This window comes from Rhinichthys klamathensis, unplaced genomic scaffold (genome assembly GCF_029890125.1).
Source record: "Rhinichthys klamathensis goyatoka isolate OS25496 unplaced genomic scaffold, OSU_Roscu_1.1 h1tg000001l_1, whole genome shotgun sequence".
Lineage (NCBI taxonomy): Eukaryota > Metazoa > Chordata > Actinopteri > Cypriniformes > Leuciscidae > Rhinichthys > Rhinichthys klamathensis.
Genome location: NW_026606555.1, coordinates 3704487 through 3729545, shown reverse-complemented (window position 1 = coordinate 3729545; position 25059 = coordinate 3704487). Strand labels below are relative to the sequence as shown.

Here is a 25059-nt window from a genome sequence, read left to right as displayed (position 1 = left end):
CCTCTGTTGAGGATCCCAGGACATTTCGAACCAAGTAGGAGATTAAAGCTGCAGTCACATTAGAGAAATTTCACAGGTCCATTGTCAATAGTGTAGCGATGTAGAAGCACAGCTCACACAAGTCACTTTCAAAGCAAGCAGCTTTCTGTTGGCTAAGAGTGCAAATTTACACTACGACAAACTTGAGCAACTCTTTCCACTTAACATGACTTGCTGAACAACAGTAAATATGACTGCATGCAACTACAAGACCTCAAAGCAGTGAGCAAGCACTACAATACAGTAAACATTACTGTGATTTGGTTGTCTGCCGTTACATTAGAGGGACCGAATAACTGCATGTAAGCATATTGGATTAGATCTCAGTTGACAACCTGAAGGCAATGACATGCAGACTACGACAGTCACGAGTTTCACGATGTACCTTTGTGGATATATTTAAAGGATTACGTGGAGTTGGTGTTCTGCTGTACTTATGGTTATGCAGCATAGGGCAACAAAACGTTAAAATAAATTGATTCTAGTTGCTGTGCTTTGAGCAAACATGATGATAAGCTCACATGTTTCTGTTCTGACAACATGCATGAGTCTAACTTGAGCGTGTCCCTCAGCTTCTGAAGGCCGGTCCTCTGAAAGACCCTCTGCTGGACGATCACGCAGACTTTAACCGAATGTGTGTGGCCATGAAGAAGATCGGTCTGGACGACACGGAGAAGCTCAACCTGTTCAGGGTGGTGGCCGGGGTTTTGCACCTTGGAAACATTGATTTCGAGGAGGCTGGAAGCACCTCAGGTAAACGGAGAGCTAGCTCCTGAATATACTTACTACACAGTTATTACACACACACTGGTCTGGTGCTTACCGTTAAAATACTCTTGTGACTCAGCAAACACTTTTAACGGTCGAGCCTGAATCCATTTTAGAGTTTTTGACTAAAGCTACATTTTAAAATCTTAGGTAGGCTTTTATATTGCTCTTTTATAGTATTTTTACTTCTAACTCACCGTTAAAATTGCCAAGGGATCTGGCATGCCATTAAAACACCAACCAACCAGCTAACTTTGTGTTTATTCTTTGAAAGCTGCCGACAGTGAAAATAATCCAGACTATAGCAGTGTCTACTAACTTGTAGGGTTTATACATTTGTAATCAGCTGTTTAGTTTTCAGTAAAATTGGTTTCTTACTTACCAGTTAGACAGAACATGTTGCTGTGAGTTTATTTTACGTTAAAAAGAAATGCTTTCATTATGACTGGCTGTTTCTGACTGAAAACTCACTTGAGCCAGGTGTGGATTAGTGTTGCAACTGTTAAATAAAGTTAGATATGTTTTTAAAATACTTGAAATAAAGCTAAAAAAAAAATATATATATATATATACTATTTTTGGGGGGTGGGGGATTTAAAAATAACAAGCTTAAGAATTCCAACGAAAATTAGAAATGTTGACTTGGCAACTAAATAAAATTAGTTGAAGTACTACAATTACTAAAACTGAAATTGAAATATAAAAAAACTAAACTGAAATACAAAATTAAAAAGAAACCTGAAAATATAAAAATAAAAGCTAATTCAAAATATTAATAAATACTACAATTGTGTATAGATAATAGTAAAATATCACTGATTTGGATATCATTGCGTCACAGCAATAGTACAACCTGAAATTTGAGAACATCTCAACACTCCCCGCAATGACAGCGGCTTAATAAAGATACTAAATAATACATTAGTGTATACATAATAAATAATACATACTGAATAATACATTACTATAAAAACAATGGAAGTCAATGATTGAAAAACCAATGTTTTTTTAAAAAAATGAAGAAAATCTGTTGATTTTTATTTGACATATTTGATACATATATATTACATAACCGTTCCCTCACAATAAACATCAGGTCAATTATAAAGCAGATCTCGATGAAAACGAAGAAACGCATCTAGGAAATGTTTGTGTGTATTGTTGGTCTCTCACTGCACTGCTGTTGATGTGTGTGTGTTTCAGGGGGATGTGTCTTAAAGAAGACGTGTGGCCAGTCGTTGCAGTTCTGTGCCGAGCTGTTGGGTCTGGATGAGGAAGATCTGCGGGTCAGTCTGACCTCCAGGGTCATGCTCACCTCTGCAGGGGGCGTCAAAGGCACAGCCATCAAGTAAGAGCCACGTCTGGACGCCGGTGGAAAACCAATCACAGCCACCAGAGATAATAGCTACACCGAGTGCTTTCCCTGGAGTAGTCTAAATACCCACGGTTGGTTTTAACGGTGTAATGGGTCTCTTGTTGTCTTCTGCAGGGTTCCTCTGAAGGTGGAGCAGGCCACTAGTGCACGCGACGCTCTGGCTAAAGCCATCTACAGCCGTCTCTTCGATCACGTGGTCACCAGGATCAACCAGTGCTTCCCCTTCGACTCGTCTGCTCACTTCATCGGTGTGCTGGACATCGCTGGCTTCGGTACAAGACCGTCTTTGAGTCACCTGAGCCATTAATGCCATGTGGATGATCATTCAAATTACATTTCATGCTGTCAAGATCCTTACAACAACAACAAAAAACATCACTAGCACAACATCTAAAATATTTGCCATTTGCATTTAGCTTTCCAAATGGAAGCTAACCAACTGTAAAACCTAATTGTTCTCTTCCCTTTCCTCAGAGTATTTTGAGCACAACAGTTTTGAGCAGTTCTGCATCAACTACTGTAATGAGAAGCTGCAGCAGTTCTTTAATGAGCGCATCCTCAAAGAGGTGAGACCTTCACCACCGCCTCGTCCTGGCACAACTTACACACACGTGTTTTCAGAACATCTGTTTTTGTGCATATTAAAGCTACTGTCAATTATCTTCCCATTACATTTTCTTTAATATTATATTTCATACACTAGTTCACAAATGGATTTGAGACCTTATTGAAAAAGGCTTACCAATAAATTAATAGTTATTGTCAAGGATGCATTGAACTGATCCAAAGTGACAGTAAAGACATTTATAATGTTTTCTAACATTACTAAAAAAAAAAAAAAAATGCGGTTCTTTAGAACTTTTTATTCCTCAAAGAATCCTGAAAAAATATATATGACAGTTTCCTCGAAAATATGTAGCAGAACAACTGTTTTCATCGTTGATAATAATCATAAATGTCTCTTGAGCATCAGATCATCATATTAGAGTGATTTCTGAAGGATCATGTGACACTGAAGACTGGAGTAATGATGCTGAAAATACAGCTTTGATCACTGGAATAAATTACATTTTACTTTATATTCACATAAAAAAAAAAATTCTAAATATATATATCACAATATTACTGTTTTACCTTATTTTTGATCAAGCAAATGCAGCCTTGCTGTGCAGAAGAGACTTTTCAAAAACAGAAAATCATCCCAGCCCTAAACTTGTGAACAGTAGTGTATGTTAGCTTTCTTTCTGCACATATTCCTCTTGCATTATGTATTTGTGTTGCCATATTCATGTGTGCAGCGTACAGAGCGTTCATACAAAAATGATGATTCATACAGTACTGTATATCACATACATGTACGACGTATCGCCTTTGTGGCAAAACCCTTCTGGCAAACATTTCTGAAATTATTTTTATTTTTCCATACAAATATAACATTGTAAATATTCACATGGAGAATTTTCAAAATACTTTTATCAACCGTAACAAACTGAAAAGTGATGAAATAACACGAATAGGAATCAGCAATTCACTTACATTTGTTCATCAAATTAAACAGAACAACACCAAAAATACAATGCAGAAACTAATTCAGCAGAATTTGAGAACAGCCGTTTTATACAGATGTTATCTTACCCAGTGTTAAATCTTAACCAGTGTTAAACAAAACAAACAAAGTTTTATTCAATCATTCATTCATTTTTATGTCTTTTCTTTTTCTTTTACCCGTGATTAAGGGTGTTTTACAAGTTAACTGCATTTTGCGGTAAATAACAGTTTAGTTTTTACAGAATCAACCAAAACTGAGGAATGTTTTGGTGGTGCACTGATAAAAAATATCGATATTAGCCATTAAAAAAAGCATGAGCTGGACTGAATCTTGTCTGTCGTTTTGTGTTCGGTTAACAGGAGCAGGAACTGTATCAGAAAGAAGGTCTGGGAGTCAATGAAGTCCATTACGTGGATAATCAGGACTGTATAGGTCTGTGTCTCATTAAACATGACTCTACGCCACACATATATGATGTTTGCACTCTTATAAACCAGAAGGCTGAATCTTTTAGCCGCCTAAATGTGCTTGAAGAGTGCATGAGTTTGCCTTTGTGTCTGCATCTGTTCAGACTTGGTAGAGTCGAAGTTAGTTGGCATCTTGGACATCTTGGATGAAGAGAACCGGCTACCTCAACCCAGTGACCAGCACTTCACTGAGACCGTCCACAGCAAACACAAGGAGCATTTCCGGCTGACTGTGAGTCGCACTTCCCAATAGCTCTCGTTTCAGCATCTCGCTCGATGTTTAGAGGCTTTGGTTTTTAAATCGCACGTCTCACAGGTTCCCAGGAAGTCCAAGCTGGCAGTGCACAGGAACGTCAGAGACGACGAGGGCTTCATCGTAAGACACTTCGCTGGAGCAGTCTGCTATGAAACGGTACACACACACACACACATTTTTGTTTAACTATATTAGTGAGGACATTGCATAGACTTCCATTGATTTGCATATCAGGTCAGTGATGTTTTCTATTGCTTAACCCAAGCTCTACCCATAAACCTGCTCATCACAGACACATGTGCAAAACACTAGATTAAAAGACAAACACATTTCTCTTTCACTTTCAAACACTTCTGTCCTGATTTCTTCGAGGGGAGGGTCTATGGGCGGGTAAATATGTGGGTTTTTCAGATCTTTCAATCTAATGGACAAAATAAGCTCACGCAGTTTATATGAACGCGCCCGGAGGCGAGGGGAAAACACACAGAGAGAGCGTCAGCTTTAGTTTCTGCTCTGACAGGCACAACACCAGCCGAACGCTGTGAGTGTGTGTTAGAAATCAGGAATGGAGAGAGAACCTTGTGTTTGGTACGTTTTTCATCTTCAAACCAAACTTGGGTTTTCAGCTGACAGAGTTTAAATCCCGTCTGGCTAGAGCTCTCCCCATGTTTAGGCATTAGATCAGTAGACTGAGAGTAGACGGTCTTTTGTGGCTGTTTGAACACATTCCACTACGTGAGCGTTTACACTACGCAAGTGATCCGGTCGAATTTGTTCTCAACTCCCTCTGAAAGTGGATAAGCTCAAAACACTTTACACCCCGTTTACACCTGTATTTAGCGTCGTCCACTTGTGATCCGATCGACCAAAACACATCTTAATACCAGAGGTAAACATGGCCTTAGACTACTAAAACTGATATTAAAAGGTATAAAAAATGAATTAAAATGTGTACTTGAAACAAAATCTACATTGTACCCCGCATATTGATAGCAGCTCCCTGATGTCACAAAGTGAAAGTGAAAAGCGCCCGGTGTTATCAGTAATACTGGTGTTGTCACACAGTTAAGTTTACCGGTGTGAAAATAAGCTCACCGTAACATTCCTCGAAACCAACTCTCCTAAAATCACTACTTCACAAACTCGTATGTGTTCATTTATCCCAGATATTGCTTTCACTCTAACTGTTGATCTGCTTCCTAGAACAGTGTTTTAAAGTATTGTGATACAATGATGTGATAGACCGTCTTTCCCCTGTCTTTCAGACTCAGTTTGTGGAGAAGAATAACGACGCTCTTCACATGTCGTTGGCGTGTCTGGTGAGCGAGTCCAAGGATAAGTTCATCGGCGAGCTCTTCGAGAACTCCAACCACTCCAAAGACACCAAGCAGAAGGCTGGCAAACTGAGCTTCATCAGTGTTGGCAACAAATTCAAGGTCAGTCTCAAAATCATCTCGTCTCACCGCTGTTTGAAGGGAAAGATGAACCGATGTGTACAGGAGAAAAGTTCAATTCAGTTTGATCAAATGTAAGGTCATAAAAAGTCTGAAATATCCTAAAGTCGCCCTGTAGTCAATAATTCTATCCCTTAAAACTTATATTTGATCACCAAAATGAATGACAAATGTAAATGTTTAATAATGCATAATTCTATATAAATAAATAATAAATACAATTCTTCATGCCTTACAATAGCTTGAGTGTAATATATGCAGATGAGCCCCGCCTCCACTCACTCACTCACTCAGCTCAGAGATCCACTGGTTGACGATCACACGTTGACCTGATTGGTTACAAGGTAGTGTGTGACGTCAGAAACACCAGCGATTTCAAACCGTGTGTTTGAGACTGTCTCTGTTCACTGCAGTTTTAAGGAGAAAACACTCAGCAATGCTGTCGACTTATGAATCTACACATGGTTTGTCTTAAAGCACATTAAAAACATCACATAGACACATAAACTACATTAATAACTTGGTTTTCAACACAGGGGGACTGATTTTCTGGTATAACAAAAGTCTTCATGTCATTTAAGAAGTCTTAAATTTGGGGATGTAATAGCAGTAATGGTGATACGGGAACACACTGCACCCCTGATCGTTCCCGTCGGGGTCTCCAGTCCTGACGTCTGCAGTGTCTAAACACTCTAGTCGGAGACATTAAGAAGCAGACGTTGCATTCATGCTTATTTTTCTCATTTTGTCAAATGTTTTTTTTTTTTTTTTTTTTTACACGTCTTATTTTGATGGTTTTTTTTTATATTTATTCATAAGTTAACATTGCAAGTTAATTGTTTTTAGGCTATGCATTTTGTTCTGCAGACGGAATAAAGTGAAACCGCATTCTGTAAAAATTCTGAATAAGCAGTGATTTCTCTCATTTTAAAAGTAATATCAAGTATTATTTTATTTTGATCTGCAGTCTAATAACAAATGGTAGCTTATGTAGGCTATACATAACTGCACTTGTTTATGCATATTTATTCATTTAAATAGTCTAACAAATAAAATAAAAACATTTATATTTGTGAATAAAATTATTTTATATAGCCTACACTCCTGGGCAACAACAAAAAAAAGGGCCAAGCAAAAAATGGCAAAATATAGTTTGAGCCTGATGGACCTGTTGGCCTTTTGAAAAATAACATGTGATCATTCCTCTTTCGATTACTTTTCTTTTGTGGGAAGGCGTTCTGCAATGTTGTGTTGTGAGTCGCTCCCCAGTACAGCACCATCGGTAACACTTTACTTGAAGGGGTGTACATAAGACTGACATGACACCTTCATAACCATGACATGACACATGTCATGAATATGAAGTAGGGTTTATGCATGTTTATGACAACTGTCATTAAGTGTCATTCGCTCAATAATGACATTTTTAATGCAAATATGACATTGTTTGAGATGTCTTTGTTATGACACCTTGACATAAACCATAACATCATAACCTGTCAGTGTCTTTGTCATGACAACTTGACATTAAATTAAGTTAAACTGTCATGTGGTTGGTTTTGACATTGGCTGTCATAAGGCCATTATAACTGTGTCTGAATATTTTTCGTGACCTCAACTACAGTGGTACAAATTGAATTTGTCATTAAACAGTTATAATGGCCTCATGACAGCCAATGTCAACACCAACCACATGACAGTTTAATGTAATGTTAACCAATAAAGCTAAGTTTGATAATTAATTTGCTATGTCATGTTTATGACAGGTTGTGTTGTCTTAGTAATGTCAAGTTGTCATGACAAAGACACTGACAGGTTATGATGTATTGGTTTATGTCAAGGTGTCATAACAAAGACATCTCAAACAATGTCATATTTGCATTAAAAATGTCATAATTGAGCGAATGACACTTAATGACAGTTGTCACAAACATGCATAAAACTTCCTTCATATTCATAACATGTGTCATGTCATGATTATGAAGGTGTCATGTCAGTCTTATGCACACCCCTTCAAGTAAAGTGTTACCGCACCATCTTTACACCAGCAGCTGCAAGTCGAAAAGTGAAGACATTTCAAAATAAGAGTTCCAGTGTATTTTGGTCTTTATAATTAGAAGTCCTGCATTATGCATCATTTAGTTTTTAATATATATTATTGGTATTTCAATGACACAATAAGCTGTATCTGACATTTGATTGAAAGTAAACTCTCTCTGGGCCGACCCGTTACAGGAAGGAAAGACTAAGAACATTTATTTAACACATCGGTACATTAATCCTTTTATTTTCTTTCTTTAAACACGTTATTATCGTATCAGCAAAATCTAATATTGATCAACCTCTAAATTCATATGTATTGATATGTTATATATATGCATATATTGAAAACACATCTGGAGTGTGTTAAACGTGCAGTTGCCCTGTTTTACAGTTGAATGTGAGCCTGTTTAATAAAGTCAAAGAATCTGAAATATGCTTTAATTTGAGGTTGTTCCGTATGGACATGCAGTATTAATGTTATTTGTGCTGGTCTTAAATTTGATGCTTGTTTTTTTTCTCTCTCTCACAGACGCAACTGAATATTCTTCTGGAAAAGCTGCACAGTACTGTGAGTACAGTTTTACAGTATATATCATCACTGTGGGGCAGAAACAATCATTACAATTGGTCACTCTTTTCGTCTGTCTCTGGGTTTTGCAAATATTTAACCAGTGAAGAGTTTCAAAAGAACTGGTAACCCTCAAACTGTCAGTCAATCCTCGTAGCTCCGCCCACCTCCGTCATGAAGGAAGTGCCGCACACAGTTTGGTGCGTCTCCGCTTGTTTGCTGGTCAAAAACCTCACAACCTAATATGAGCTCGATTTTGGTGAAGTGTTAATAAAGTAATGACACATGCAAGTGTATCAACTTTGACGATGCAATGTTTATTAATATTATTATTATTATTATTTAAACAATACAGTAAAATGTTATTTAGGATGAATTATTTAGGAAAATTCACTACCTGAAAGGAGCAGTGTTGGACACACAAGGTTCGCGCCGACAGCGATGATGTGTTAGAAAGCGATGATGTGTTTTCCTGATTGACAGCTGGTAATGATTGTGCTGCTGTGTTTCAGGGTTCAAGTTTTGTCCGTTGTGTGAAGCCCAATCTGAAGATGGTCAGCCGGCAGTTTGAGGGGGCTCAGATCCTGTCTCAACTACAGTGCTCAGGTACACACACACACACACACACACACTATAATCTAAAATCCTCCTAAAACTGTGAATGTGAAACATCATTTCAGTAATTATTTATTATAAATGCAGCTTTTATGACTTCATTTTAATTGATAGACTACATGGACAAATTGTAGCTTGACATTTGTCTTGTTATGGTGAAGAAGGGAAGCTCATGGACATACTAAGCCTCAACTACCTATTATTTCACATGTTACAAGGAGTCTTTGCTATCAAAAAAATATAATTGACTTTTCAGTCAGAGTTTGCAGGCCGACAGCGCGACTGTTACATGTCGGACGCACTCATCATGAGCTCATCATCTTACATGTTCTCTCAGGGATGGTGTCGGTCCTGGATCTGATGCAGGGCGGCTTCCCCTCGCGAGCGCCCTTCCACGAGCTCTACAACATGTACAAGCAGTACATGCCCTCCAAACTGACCCGACTCGACCCGCGCCTCTTCTGCAAGGTGTGTGTGCACAGCCAGCGTACACACACCTGCAGGATGAACCTTCTCTAGATTCTGCACATATTACAAGCGTTTACATTGTTTTTCCTCTCCTCAACAGGCCTTGTTCAAAGCTCTTGGCCTGAATGAAAATGATTATAAATTTGGTTTGACAAAAGTTTTCTTCAGACCTGGAAAGGTGATGTATTTTTATATAATATATATATATAATTTTATCCATCCATCCTTCCTTTTATCCATCCACCCATCCATCCATCTATCCTTCCTTTTATCCATCCATCCTTTTATCCATCCATCCTTTTATCCATCCACCCATCCATCCACCCATCCATCCATCTATCCTTCCTTTTATCCATCCATCCTTTTATCCATCCATCCTTTTATCCATCCTTTTATCCATCCATCCATCCATCCTTTTATCCATCCATCCATCCTTCCTTTTATCCATCCATCCATCCTTCCTTTTATCCACCCATCCATCCATCCTTTTATCCATCCATCCATCCTTCCTTTTATCCATCCATCCATCCTTCCTTTTATCCATCCATCCACCCATCCATCTATCCATCCATTCATCCATCCATCCTTCCTTTTATCCATCCATCCATCCATCCATCCTTCCTTCCTTTTATCCATCCATCCACCCATCCATCCTTCCTTTTATCCACCCATCCACCCACCCATCCATCCATCCTTCCTTTTATCCACCCATCCACCCACCCATCCATCCATCCTTCCTTTTATCCACCCATCCACCCACCCATCCATCCATCCTTCCTTTTATCCATCCACCCATCCATCCATCCATCCATCCATTCATCCATCCTTCCTTTTATCCATCCATCCATCCATCCATCCATCCTTTTATCCATTCATCCTTTCATCCATCCATCCATCATTTTATCCATCCATCCTTCCTTTTATCCATCCATCCATCCATCCTTTTATCCATCCATCCATCCATCCATCCATCCATCCATCCTTCTATCCATCCATCCATCCTTCCTTTTATCCATCCATCCATCCTTCCTTTTATCCATCCATCCATCCTTCCTTTTATCCACCCGTCCATCCTTTTATCCATCCATCCATCCATCCATCCATCCATCCTTCCTTCCTTTTATCCACCCGTCCATCCTTTTATCTATCCATCCATCCATCCATCCTTCCTTTTATCCATCCATCCATCCTTCCTTCCTTTTATCCACCCATCCTTCTTTTTATCCACCCATCCATCCATCCTTCCTTTTATCCATCCATCCATCCATCCATCCATCCATCCATCCTTCCTTCCTTCCTTTTATCCACCCATCCACCCACCCATCCATCCATCCTTCCTTTTATCCACCCATCCATCCTTTTATCCATCCATCCATCCATCCATCCATCCATCCTTCCTTTTATCCACCCATCCATCCATCTATCCAATCTTTTTTTTTTCTTTAGATTTTGGGATGAATATGGAATGACTCTGATTGATTTAATCCTGATATGTCTTTATGTGATGTGAATATCCTCTTTTCCTGATTGTAGTTTAGGAATGCTTGATTGTATTTGTCTTCCCCCGTGACCATGACTATCCCCCATAAAGCTCTGTGCTGCTGAGTGACTGACTGATGTTGCTCTTGTGTCAGTTTGCAGAGTTTGATCAGATCATGAAGTCCGATCCGGATCATCTGGCTGAACTGGTGAAGCGTGTGAATAAATGGCTGATCTGCAGCCGCTGGAAGAAGGTGCAGTGGTGCGCCCTGTCCGTCATTAAACGTACGTAACAAACCACCTGACGTTTATAGACTCTGGAAGTTAAAAAGAAAGGGAAAATGGTCCATCCTTTGTTTAGATTTAGTCTCTGCACCCTTTGGACTTTCATTTGACTGTGATGCATCCTGGGATGATTGTAAACACTATTGAAGGAGTTCCCTTGTATGATGTTCACTTGTTGGCTGCTTTTAAATATGAGTACAATTGAATGGAAAAATAAATACAGAAATTAACAACAATACATAATTACAGAACTGAATGAATAAATCAAGGACTAACCTCTTAAGTTGTTCATTGTTGCTCTGTCAGTGAAGAACAAGATGCTGTACCGAGCCACGGCGTGTATCCAGATGCAGAAGACGGTTCGCATGTGGCTGTGCCGGAGGAAACACAAACCACGGTGGGCGGCACCTCCTCTCCTCTATAGCCAGGCTGTCAGTTACTACAGCCAATCACTTCAGCTCATGTGGGGCCGGTGTTTACACTAATGCCTTTACAAGAGAAGTCCAGATGGCAACATTTAGTGTTAATGAAAATGTTTCATTAGTTAACATGAACTAACATTAATCAATACTACTACAGCATTTATTCATCTTAGTTAATGTTAATTTCTACATTTACTGATACAGTTTTTAGTTACACTTTAGTTTAGGCTCCAATTCTCACTATTAACTAGTTGCTTTACTTATTAGCATGCATATTACTAGGATATTAGTACTCATAAAGCACATATTAATGCCTTATTCTGCATGACCATATTCTACATCCCTTAATCCACCCAATACCTAAACTTAACAACTACCTTACTAACTATTAATAAGCAGTAATTAGGAGTTTATTAAGGCAAAAGTCATAGTTAATAGTGAGAATTGGACCCTAATCTAAAGTGACCCGTTTTTTTAAGTTAATGCACTGTGAACTAACACGATCAAACGACGTTCATGTTAACTAATGCATTAACTAAAGTTAACAAGTGAGACCTTATTGTAAAGTGATACCAACATTTAAACTATGCAAATATCACACTGTGATCATATAACTAACACTAAGGAATCTGGCATTAGATTGCTTTGATGGAATCATTTAACCTGTCCATGTAAAGTTATGTACAATACATTTCATATATTTCTTTATTTCATGATGTCATGAGCAGTTTAAAAACATAAACACGGTTACATTTTGTTTGGTAAAACGTGAAGCAAACTGCACTCACATTTACATTAACACGTGACCAGAAATTCATACACTACTTTTCAAAAGATCGGGGTCAGTAAGATTTCTTTCCGTTCTTTTTTTTATATATATATATATATATATGATCCCTTACATATATCTTAAAAATTGAATTAATCAAAAGTGACAGTAAAGACATTTATAATTTAGAATTATAATTTCCATTTCAAATAAATGCTGTTCTTTTGATTTAATACTCTTTCTGTTCATCAAGGAATCCTGAAAGAAATATGAAGCAGAAAAACTGTTTTCAACATTGATAGTAATCAGAAATGTTTCTTGAGCAGCAGATCATCATATTAGAGTGATTTCTGAACTTTTTCACAATATTACTGTTACTTGATCACAGGATCACAGGAATATATTATAATTTATCATATATTTACAAAGAAAACAGTTGTTTTAAATTGTAATATTATTTCACACTATTACAGTTTTTTTTTTTTTTTTTTTTTAAATAAACGCAGCCTTGGAAAAAGTCTATCCGACCCCAAACTTTTGAATGGTAGTGTATTTGAAATAATTGTTTGTGGTAATCATCAATATATAGCAGACATTTCACACTGTAGAACTGTTGAAATAATCATATGGAAGTGAAATTACACACCGCACCTTAAAGATCTGCCAGCATTGATGTAACACTGTGTGTGTCTGTGTGTGTTAGGATCGACGGGCTGGTGAAGGCTCGTAACCTGAAGAAGAGTATGGAGAAGTTGAATCAGGTGGTGTCCGGACTCAAGGAGGGAAAACAGGAAATGAGCAAACACATGCAGGAACTAGATTCCTCAATCAACGCGCACATTCTCAAGATAAAGGTGTGTGTGTGTGTCAGAGTGAAGGAGCTATCTTGAGCAGCTCGAATTCCCTGGAACCCCTGTAGATAAAGAAGTGTGTGTGTCATCACAGAGCACCGTAATGGGCCGCGTGGACATCGATCACGAGCACCAGGCTCTGGTCACTCGCTCGCAGCAGCTGCTCGGCACCATGCAGAAGAAGAAGCAGGAGGAGGAGGAGATGGAGCGCCTGAGACGCATCCAAGAGGAGATGGAGAGAGAGAGGAAGAGACGTGACGAAGAGGATCAGAAGCGCAAACAAGAGGAAGACGATAGACGCCTGTGAGTAGACGCATCACCGACGTCCGTTATTCTCCTTCATCACGGTCCAAACCCGAACGACCTTTTTTCTGTGAAACAGAAAAGGTGTTTTTTTTTTTTTTTAAAGCATTTTCTAGGTGTTTGCTCTATAATAAAAGTGAATGAAGACCATAAAGCAGCATAAAACTATCATAAAAGCTTTGTCACCTGATAGCTGAAGAACAGAGCCAAAGTAAAGGGGGGGCAGATTTGAACAGAAGTGGTCATAAAATGAAATTTCACGCTATCTATTTTCTAAGTTATAGATTTTATAGCGAACATTTAATCTATGCATTTCAGTTTTGACCTCGTAATTTCTAATCAAAATCTCATAACACGATCTTCCAGTGAAACAACTTTTTTTTGGTGATGTGTACTTGACTTCATCCAATCATTTAGTCCGCTTAAACCCTAAGATGGACAGAGTCGTGTCCCTTCCCGGCATTTGTCTTTTCCTATAACACACTTTACGTGGATTTACGTCTCGATACTGAAGGACAGATCTGTCGGGACATCGGTTTCATCATTTAAAAGTAATCTCGTCTCCAGCTCAGCTGAAGCTTGCATCTGTCGGCCTGTTTTAGGAAAGCGGAGATGGAGCAGAAGAGAAAACAGGAAGAGGAGGAGCGTAAGAAAAGAGAGGAGGAGGAGAGGAGACTGCAGGTGAGCTCTTCTGCGTTGTTTGCTTCCTGTAGCAGGGTCTCAAACCTCAGAGGTGCAGTAGCTGATTCTCCACAGACACACTTTCTGTTATGCTGGGTGAAAGTCTCCTCATATCCTGACAGCAATCACTGTTCAGCGGTGTAAGTGTGTTCGTCTGTGGAAGACTTGGGACCATGAAATGTTCGTTCAATCATTGCATTCGGTCCGAATGAAATGACGTGTTCCCTGTCAGTCCACGTGTGTTTGCATACCACAGATATCAGACGTCATCGGCGCTTCATGTACGCTGTGCAGACTGAGCGAGAATGGCAGGCACACAGTTGTTTGTGTTCATTACTGTAGTAGCTTACTGTTATTCACTGTACTGTAAAGTGACACATGATGTAATCCACGAACGTTGTTTCTGGTCGTCTCGTCTGTGTGGTCATGTGTTTTGGAGGCGGCGAGGCTTTGGACGGCGATTTGCAGGGTTCGCATGCTTTCAATGCTATCATGCTAAAGTTAGCATTTCCCCGATCACCTTTAAAGTGTAACTTTGCCGATTTTCAACCCGCTTTGTATTGTTACATTGTCGGTAGTAATTGTAAATGAACAATGTTCATTTACATACACTACCGTTCAAAAGTTTGGGGTCAGTGAAAATTTTATTTTTATTTTTTGGAGGAAAGAAATCAATACTTTTATTTATCAAGGAATAATTAATTTGATCGAAAGTGACAGTAAAGACATTTATAATGTTACAAAAGTCTTTTGAACTTACTATTCATCAAAGAATCCTAAAAAAAAAAAACTGTACAACTGACAGACCAACAACTGTTTCAACATTGATAATAATAATAAATGTTTCTTGAGCATCAAATCCTCATATTATACTGATTTGTGAAGGATCATTTGACACTGAAGACACTGACACTGGTGATGCTGAAAATTCAGCTTTGATCACAGGAATAAATTACACTTTACTATATATTCACACAGAAAACAGCTGATTTACACTGGAATAATATTTAATACTATAACTGATTTTTGTTGTGTTTTTAATCAAATAAGCGCAGCCATGGTTAGCAGAAGAGAATTCTTTTAAAAGTATTTAAAATCGGACCGACCCCAAACTTTTGAACGGTAGTGTATATTACCAAGAAATTCATATTTCCTCGTCAGCAAAAATACTTTTAACAGCACCAGGGCTTTCGTGAAAATATGGAAGTAAAATAATGCCAAATGTTTTGAAACAAAAAGCCTGTTGAATTGCACTACATTTTTATGGGCTGAAATTCAACATGGTTGAATATTTAAGCTGTGAATATTTCAATTCAAAACATTTCAAACACATTTTCATTATTAAAAATTCAATAATCCATATTCACCTTTCATATTTCACTTCCAAAATATTCAAACTGTTTAAAAATACAACGTATAATATTCAACAGGCAATTTTCAATCCATTTTATTTCGCTTTGCAAATTCGCTTCCACAAATTCAGTGGTTCAAATTCGACAGTAAATTCAATGTTGACATCCAGGAGCTGCAGGAAAAGTAGTAGATTACCGAGCATAATCTCCATCTGCTGTTAGTCGACCTCACCAGCAGGGGGTGCAAGCGCGTGTTGTTGACGAAGGCCAGAGCAACAGTTATAGCCATTCATTCATTTATAAAAACTCAAAATATGTTAAGCTTGTGTTCAGCGCCTTATTTAAGGCATTTAACCAAAAACCCATTTAAAAAAAACATTGATTTTAGGACGATGGAACAGGAACTCATTTATTGGTTTTGGCCTACAAACATGCATCATCCCTCCAGCACTGTATAGCAGAGGACGAATCCCGAGTCTGTACTCTTGTGTTTGGTGTTGGCTGATTAACACCATTGCAAATACAGAGCGGATGTTTGACTTATCTCTGGCTAACGGGCGTCTGAAATGTGAAGTTGCACAGCGCTGTGTGTACCAGGGTAATCAGAGTCTGAACTGACAAATCACATAATAAAACTACGCAGGATTTGTGTGCTGAATATTATGTTGGTGTGACGCGTGTTCCTCAGGAGGAGATGGACCTGCAGCTGGAGGCCGAGAGGGAGCAGGAGACGTCCCGACAGGCGGTGCTGGAGCAAGAGCGGCGGGACAGAGAGCTGGCCCTGCGGATCGCTCAGAGCGAGGCCGAGCTCATCCCAGAGGAGACGCCCGTGGAAGCCGGATCGCGCAGGTGTCAAAACCTTTACCCTGTACCCCCTACAGCTAAACATACCCCACAGGACAAGCTTACCTCACACTGGGCCAAATAAAACACTTGAATTATATTCAAACTCCCTGCAGTACATGTACTTCACACATGCATTTAAACATTAGAGAGTACATTTTCCTACAAACACAGTCAATCATACAGCTACAGGTTAAAGGATTGTTCCGGGTTCAATGCAAGTTCAGCTTAGTGTATTTACTGTAATGCTCTTATAATGGAAGTCAGCGGGGCAGGGCTCAGTTTGTGCCAGAACAAGCCAGATCCGGCACCTCATTTGGGGGATCCTCCACGTTTTTAAGTTGTGACCTGTGCACATATGTTCAGGAAAATTAGATATAATAATGATAATGTTGTCAATAACTTGCTAAATCCATGTTGAATGTATAAAAAGTTATTAAGAAGTGGAAAAAATGCAGCTACAAAGCGGCCCATGCCATGTTTTGGCAAAGATCAATTGGATTCGACCGCTATTCGCATTTCCAACGCATGACAAGCATTTAGAATAGATCAACTTTGATGCACTTCTGTTATTTCTGAAACTTGCGCGTGATTCGTAGTCGTCGAAAGTTACCATAAAGATTTCTGTTTAAAAACAAAATGCTGTACTTTTGAACGGTCTATTCATCAAAGAATCCTGGAAAAATAAACGTGTCAGGGTTTCCACAAAAATATGAAGTAACTGACATGTAATAAAAAAGTAAAATAAAAAAAGAATGAACTCGAATATAGTAAAGATCAATCGCTTGTCTTGAACCTGGAGCACTCTTCTAAAGCATTGATGGTGGTGGGATTGAGTCTTGTTGAATAACCGACGCCGGACGCTTTGAGTGGTCTCTCCATCACATATGTAATGCTCTTCCTGTCTGTTTTACAGTGTTGCACCACCACAAAAGCTCAAGAGCTTGACCATGTAGGTTACATTTTCACTGTCTCCTATTGAAATCTTGATTGTTTACTGCTAATTATTAGATTAGTTTGGTAGTTCTGTAAAACATTTCATGAAACCAGCATTTATTTTCACATTTATCACCATGAGCTTAAATTAGGTCCAACTGGGAATCTTGTTGGTAAAATGCACAAATGGAGGGAATATTCTTTTAGCCGGTTATTGCTGACGTCATATACTAACATATGTGCGGTGCAATAATCATGTCCTTTAGGGAGGAAATGGCCAAGGAAATGTCTGATCTTCTGGCTCGGTGGGTAGAAGAGTTTGTTATCACTACAGAAATACACAACCGAAAATCTAAACCTTATCCACTGAAAAAAACCAAAAAGAGTCTAAAATGAATCTTCAGTCCAATCACAGTGTTTCATTTTGATAATCAAATGAATCCAGAGTCACGTCTAGTTTTATTTCTTCCGTTCACGAATGAATGTGTTTCCTACTTGGCAATTTTTTTCTGAAATTGATCTTCCTGTTATTGGTGTTGTGATGTTTAAACTCTTCTCTTCTTCAACCGATCTCTCTTACTTTTCACAATTGAATGAATGTAGCCATTTTTGTTGCAAAAAAATGTTTATTACCATGTATTTGATTTAGTTATACATATTAGTGTGTTTAGTAAGTCTTGTTTATTGTTTGTAGTGTAAATGTGTCTTATCTTTGATTGGTAAGATCTTGTCTTTTTTGTACCAGACAGCTTGTACTTTAAAGCTCTAGTTTCTGTCAAATGCCTAGTGTAGGAAAATGCATCAGTATTTTCTCCTGATTTGGTTTTGTTTGTGTTGTTTCCATGGATTCAGAAGTCCACAGGTGACCGCCACAAATGCCCAAGTTGATGTCAAGAAATATGAGCTCAGCAAGTGGAAATATGCTGAATTACGGGATGCCATCAATACATCCTGTGGTAGGAAAGCTTTTATTTGTTTTCATCAGTACATTTGAACGGAATATGTTTGCTTTTATTTGTTTCTGCATTTCAATGGAAAAAAATGTTTATGACCGTATACGGTCCAAACCATAAATTAAATTGCTTCTATTTGCATTCTTAGCCAATTTCATACAGATTTTCTCTTTACAAATCATATAGTCAGCATAACAAGTCAAGTAAATAGAGTATTTCTTTATGGTATTGTCCCCCTTCTGCACTCTATCTGGCCTAAACAAAACCTGATGATCATGTGATCAGCATCTTTTGACATCTTGTGTTGCTCAATGTCATAAATTTGCTTGATTCACTTGATTATTAACCTTAACATCTGAAGATTTTACCTTTTGTATGAAATGTTCCAAAATCGGTCAAAGAGGTTCTTCTTACATAATCTTTTTCAACTTATTTAAAATGAACTTGATGGGTATAAACGTGGATAATGTAAATGTCTGTTTTATTTCAGTTTCGTCTCTATTCACTCTCTCCATGTAGATATCGAGTTGTTAGCTGCGTGTCGTGAGGAGTTTCACCGCAGACTGAAGGTGTATCACGCGTGGAAGTCAAAGAACAAGAAACGCAACACTCAGGACGAGCAGAGGGCGCCGAAAGCCATCACAGACTACGGTGAGAAATCCCACAAATCCCACCGGAGTCGGGATGAAACTCATATCACACGCTGTGGGCAGAAATCATTTTTTTGGTGGTGTTTTTTGTTTTTTTTTGTAATAGTTGATATAATTGAAAGCAAAGCCTTCATCGGTAAGTATGGACAAAACACTAAAAAGTTAACATAACTAAAAGGCCTTATAAAATGAAAAGAGCCCAACTCACTTATTTAACAAAGCCAATAGAAAACAATATTTACAATAAATAAAATATCCCTCTCCCCCTGCTGCTTTCCTAACTATTTGTAATATGTTTACACTACTGGTCAAAAGTTGCTCACCAAAGCTGCATTTATTCAATCAAAATACAGTAAAAACAGTAATATTGTGAAAAATTATTGCAGTATAAAACTGTATATAATATATTTTTTATGGAATTTATTCCTGTGATCAAAGCTGTATTTTCAGCATCATTACTCCAGTCTTCAGTGTCACATGATCCTTCAGAAATCACTCTGATATGCTGATTTGCTGCTCAAGAGACATTTCTGATTATTATCAATGTTGAAATGGTTGTGCTGCTTCATATTTTTAAGGATTCTTTTAATGAATACAAAGTTCAAAAGAACCCATATTTGAAATATTTTTTTGTAACAAACGTTATTAATATCTTTGACTTTTGATCAGTTTATTGCATCCTTGTTCAGTAAAAGTATTAATTTCCCACCGCCCATATTCATTGATATGAATTTGGGTGAATATGAGGGAATGCTAATGTTTGGCTTTATTTTGGTAATATTGATGTGTGTATATAGACTTAGGTCTGATTTTTGACTCAGGTCTGATGTTTATTTTGTTCCATTGACGTTCCATTCAGCGTAGTTACTTTTACAATATTTTTTTTAGCTGACCATTCATAATGCTCTTTGAATCAGATCCACACATGCAGAGTCCAGTAATACCGTATCAAATATTTCATGATGAGCACATATGCAGTAGGGTTTCATTCAGATAAAGAACATTTAAAGCTTTTATCAATCAATATAACTTATATAATTGCTGTCAATGAAATGAATTGAAAGCTTCATGTCGAAGGTCAGCATAAAAATAGCATTTCTGTTTATGTGAGTCAGTTCAGCTTGCTCTGTTGGTATTGTTTCATATTATACCATGGGCGGTTCCCGGTCTGAGATTAGCTCTGTTCTCACTGGTGTTCCCCAGGGCTCAGTCTTGGGCCCTCTGCTCTTTGATATTTATCTGTCACCACTTGGTCATTTGTTGCGATCGCTTGGCCTCCATTATCACTTTTATTAAAACATTAAAAAAAAAACATTTGTTTGGTCAGTAGTTTTACATTTTTCTGTCCTCACTAATGAAATACTATGCGGGTTGACATGTCTCATCCAACTAAGCCTCGTTCAAATTGTCAGTCCAAGTCCAATTTTTTGTGATTTTGCGATTGGAATCCGATCATATTTAGCAAGTGTGAACGGCAAAAAATCACTTTTTGTCTGTTTCGAGCTACATCCATATGTGGTTTGAAATCTTATTCAAATCTGATTTTGCGTGGTTTATGTGACTTTCTCTTGGCAAATAGCGTAAACGAAACAAGGTAGTGTTGTAGCAAAGCGCCGAACGAGTAGAAAATGCCAATATAACAAGAGACATATTTTGAGACCGGTGGAGACGGCAGCACAGAATAAAGCCAGTAAAGTTGTAAATTAGACAACATCTATATTGCAAACCCCTCTGTGTTGCTGCTGTTGTTTTTGGCGTATAACTACACAATTGCCATAGAAACCAATGCAGATATTCCAGAAAACGAAAGAGCGGCACGGGACACACAAATCAGATCTGAACAGATGTGATACACAGTGTGGACATCAATAATTGAAATCAGATTCCAATCGGATACATAAATAATCAGATTTGGACGGTGTGAACAGCCTTGGAATATTTTTATATTTATATACTGTTATATGTAGCCATGTGGATTTGGAGTTTTGGACCAATGATATTACACTGTGGGCGAAGCTTAACAAATGCATCATAATAGAAAACATGACAAAGTCTTGATGCGCATCGCTTGACTGCTTGTGTCCGAGATTCATACTGCCGCTTTATCTTGTGGCAGCTGGCTAGGAGATGTCATGAGAATCAGATGTGTTTTTCTAGCACTATAACGGTGTTGTCTTCCCATCATCCTCCAGCCCAGCAGAACCCCGTTGTGCCTGTAATGCCTCGGCAGCAAGAGATCGTCATGAACAGACAGCAGCGCTTCTTCCGCATTCCCTTCATCCGACCAGGAGACCATTTCAAAGACCCGCAGAACAAGAAGAAAGGATGGTGGTACGCCCACTTCGATGGGCCGTGGATCGCCAGACAGATGGAGCTGCACCCCGATAAACACCCCATTCTGCTGGTGGCAGGTGCCCTTCACTTTCACTCACCTTTATTTCTCTCGTTCATCAGTTCACTGCCTTCGCCTCGCTGTAATTTCTAAGAGAAGCTGCTGGTGTCAGTGTGTCATCTTTCTGATAACCTTATCAGTACTAGACATGTTTCCATCATCACGCCTGCAGCACTGCGTGCGTGTCCTAATTTACTGATAGTCACCATACTCAAAAATGCTCCGATACCAACATCTAAGTACGTGGTTTATTTTATTAAATACATTTTTATGGGTTTATTACTTGCATACATCATGGCTAAAAATGCAGTACCACTTTAGTATGGGGAACACATATTCACTATTAACTACGGATTTTGCCTCAATAAACTCCTAATTACTGCTTAATAAGAGTTAGTAAAGTAGTTGTTAAGTTTAGGTATTGGGTGGATTAAGGGATAAGACATTAATATGTGCTTTATAAGTACTAATAAACAGCCAATATCCTAGTTAGTGTTGTCAAAAGTACCGACTTCGGTACCAAGTACTGAAGCTGTTGAACCGATTCTTAAACACCTCTGATTGGCCATTGTGTTGACGCACTCAACTTACAGTATGTCTCTGATTGGCCAATGGCACATTTTTAAATTTCAGTACCGACTTGGTAACGAAGTCCTAGAACTCTAATCCTAGTAATATGCATGCTAATAAGCAACTAGTTCATAGTGAGAATTGAACTGCATTTTACGCAAGAACATAGTTTTGGTTGTGCTTCAGCTCTGTGTGACTGTGGATGAATATGACCCTTCACAATAGATAATGCTTTACAATGAACTACAGAGAGCTACAAATGACAGTTCATCTGTTCAATAAAACACCTTACTCGCCTGTTGAGTAATAACGGCATATCCGCGTCACTTTTACAACATTTCAAATCCCTCAGTTCTCGCCATCTCCGAAAAGCCAAGCCAATGTTGATTCTTGTTTTATCACGAACTCTGTGGCGCTCTATTTTCCCCCAGCAGACTCTCCATGTCAACCTCTCTAGCTCGTTGTAACAACTAACCTCTGACCTCTCACACCAGACACCGGAGCAACTTTACTCTGTTTACGGATATGACTAGACACACACAGTCGAGTGACACATGTACGCAATTTCCCATCAGGTCCATCCCGTCAGATCTAAAATATTAACACTTATAATAGGCTTACTATATTATACATGTATTGACTCATTTAAATACCTTTAAAGGTACAATATGTAAGAATTTTGTAATAAAATATCCAAAAATCACTTGCACTGTGTGATATATTTCCTGCAGTTGTGTACTTACAATATCCCAAAAGTCTCCAAAGGTTTTTATTTCAGAGAAATTCCCATTTTAAATAAGTGGCCGTCCCGGAAAAAAATGTCGCCTGTCAATGACGCAATATCCGCGCTATCCTCGGTTTCCGCTCGTACTGCCATAGCCATGACGTAACCATGGCGACAGACGTGGACAACTGCGTAGTGCGTAACGTTTAGCGGCACACAGTTCTTGTTTCTTTCAAACACAGACCATGGCAAGCAGACTTTGGGACAAACAAGGAGAACTAAAATGAGGATCAATATCAGCGTGGCGTTTTTGAGATGCCGAGAGCTAGCGTCCGCGACTAACTTGGACTCGACAGAGCTTCACGAGTCACGACTCGACAGCTAGCAAACAAACTAACCCGTAGTATAACATTATAACTGTCAACACACATTTAAATGCCGTTTAGTGTGATAGTGTAACGTTAGACCACGTGAAGCAGCGCTGCGTTACCTCACAAGTTTAATCCGTCTAATAAACTGACCTGTGTGAGTAATCCAGCACTCGCGGGTAGTTCGGGAGAATTAAATGTCCTTATTCCTTTATATCCGCGGGACTCGCGTGTGATATCGGTCTCTTTAGCAATCGCGACCTGCTTCATACCACTGTAATGTTAAAAAACATGAATGTTTGCACTCATCCATAAACATTATTAGATCCATCAGCTTGACAGCAAGTCCCATCATTCAGCTTATCACTGCGTCATCAACCTACGCCTGTGTTATTGTTGGAAACTGCGCCCTCTTGTGGCGAACAAAAACCTACATATTGTGCCTTTAATATTAGCCAAAAAAAGGATCTATTTTCTCTGTATCGACCAAAAGTTCTACATCGCTTCATTCCTTGTTCAGTTCCAAGCGCAGTGTCTGTTTGTGTGTTGATAGGTAAGGACGATATGGAGATGTGTGAGTTGAGTCTGGAGGAGACCGGTTTGACACGGAAGCGCGGCGCTGAGATTCTGCCCCGCCAGTTTGAGGAAATCTGGGAGCGCTGCGGAGGCGTCCAGTACCTCAGAAGCGCCATCGAGAGCAGGCAGGCCCGACCCACATACGCCACTGCCATGCTGCAGAGCATGCTCAAATAAACACACACACACTTTAGTTTCATGAGGGAAGGCTGCCAGCTCTTACATAACCAGCACTGACTTTCACTTACTACTTTTTTTTATTCTTTTAATATTCTTTTTCCGTGTTTTTTTTTTTTTTTTTGGTCTCTTTAAGAGCTTCTTTTTAGTTGCCGTTTCATTTGTTGTTTTTATTTGAGTTTCTGGCACGTTGAATCATCTCATTGATCTTTAATCACTGTTCTTGACAGTGTAATTGCCTCTAATCTGCCTCTTATTATAATTTACTTAATGTAATATTTTGGTATGATATATGATCAGTAATCCATAAATACATCACTGGGAGTGTTCCTGTAGAGAAGTTCAACAAGTGTGTCTTTTCCTAACATTAAATCAGTCTCGCATTGAAAGAAAGCTCCTCTCTGACTTGCAGATGTAAATACTGATATTGTTCAGCACTTTACTCTATTTTGAGTTTTGTTTTTCACTGTGAGTTTAACTGCTTGCAAAAAGTATTTACGAAAGCTACAAAACAGTAAATACAATAACTCTGGTAAGTAATGACGACTAAATTATGACTTTTGAATGGAAAATGTTTAATAAAAGAATAATGATTTTAATAATATCATTTAGTCATTCTTGTGATATTGTTATTTTCCCTAATTTTGTAACACTATAATTTAGCAAATGATGCACTAAGATAGACAAAGCACAGTCTGTAATTGTGATATCTGACCAAATATGTATAAGAGCAATATGCAAATGAGATTTATTTCTATAAACAAAATGAAGATTTGTATCAAACTAAACAAGGTACTGGTGTAGGCATGATCTGTCCAGCTAAATAAAGGTGTCTGTTTTCTTCCAACAAATTTATACAGTGAGATTTTATATAGATATAAACCAGCACAATTGTGTCATGTAAAAAAACAATAGAGTTATGAGAACCTCATTTCAGGGATTCCCTCTTCTTTAACGTTTGACATTACAATTACAATGGGAATATATATTATATATATTTTAGATAGATAGATAGATAGATAGATAGATAGATAGATAGATAGATAGATAGATAGATAGATAGATAGATAGATAGATAGATAGATAGATAGATAGATAGATAGATAGATAGATAGATATTAGATAG

General features: G+C 38.3%; 1 protein-coding gene across 5 annotated transcripts in view; it reads left to right on the top strand.

Annotated features, from left to right (window-relative positions):
* Positions 1-24537, top strand: part of myo6a (myosin VIa) — a 56979-nt gene extending 32442 nt beyond the window's left edge. Inside the window, exons 11-35 of one of the 5 annotated variants that reach the window (XM_056248279.1) lie at positions 612-792; positions 2011-2155; positions 2297-2454; positions 2657-2748; positions 4091-4163; positions 4303-4430; positions 4515-4610; positions 5720-5890; positions 8481-8519; positions 9032-9125; positions 9472-9602; positions 9703-9780; positions 11237-11366; positions 11673-11763; positions 13261-13411; positions 13503-13711; positions 14314-14392; positions 16433-16593; positions 17504-17539; positions 17790-17828; positions 18376-18479; positions 18996-19127; positions 19233-19262; positions 21319-21537; positions 23734-24537. In XM_056248279.1, coding sequence (XP_056104254.1) covers positions 612-792; positions 2011-2155; positions 2297-2454; positions 2657-2748; positions 4091-4163; positions 4303-4430; positions 4515-4610; positions 5720-5890; positions 8481-8519; positions 9032-9125; positions 9472-9602; positions 9703-9780; positions 11237-11366; positions 11673-11763; positions 13261-13411; positions 13503-13711; positions 14314-14392; positions 16433-16593; positions 17504-17539; positions 17790-17828; positions 18376-18479; positions 18996-19127; positions 19233-19262; positions 21319-21537; positions 23734-23933 — 2967 coding nt within the window. In that variant the 3' untranslated portion in view covers positions 23934-24537. The remainder of the gene's footprint in view (positions 1-611; positions 793-2010; positions 2156-2296; positions 2455-2656; positions 2749-4090; positions 4164-4302; positions 4431-4514; positions 4611-5719; positions 5891-8480; positions 8520-9031; positions 9126-9471; positions 9603-9702; positions 9781-11236; positions 11367-11672; positions 11764-13260; positions 13412-13502; positions 13712-14313; positions 14393-16432; positions 16594-17503; positions 17540-17789; positions 17829-18375; positions 18480-18995; positions 19128-19232; positions 19263-21318; positions 21538-23733) is intronic. The other 4 variants (XM_056248375.1, XM_056248310.1, XM_056248440.1 and 1 more) reach the window with 4 other exon arrangements.
* Positions 24538-25059: the final 522 nt, after the last annotated feature.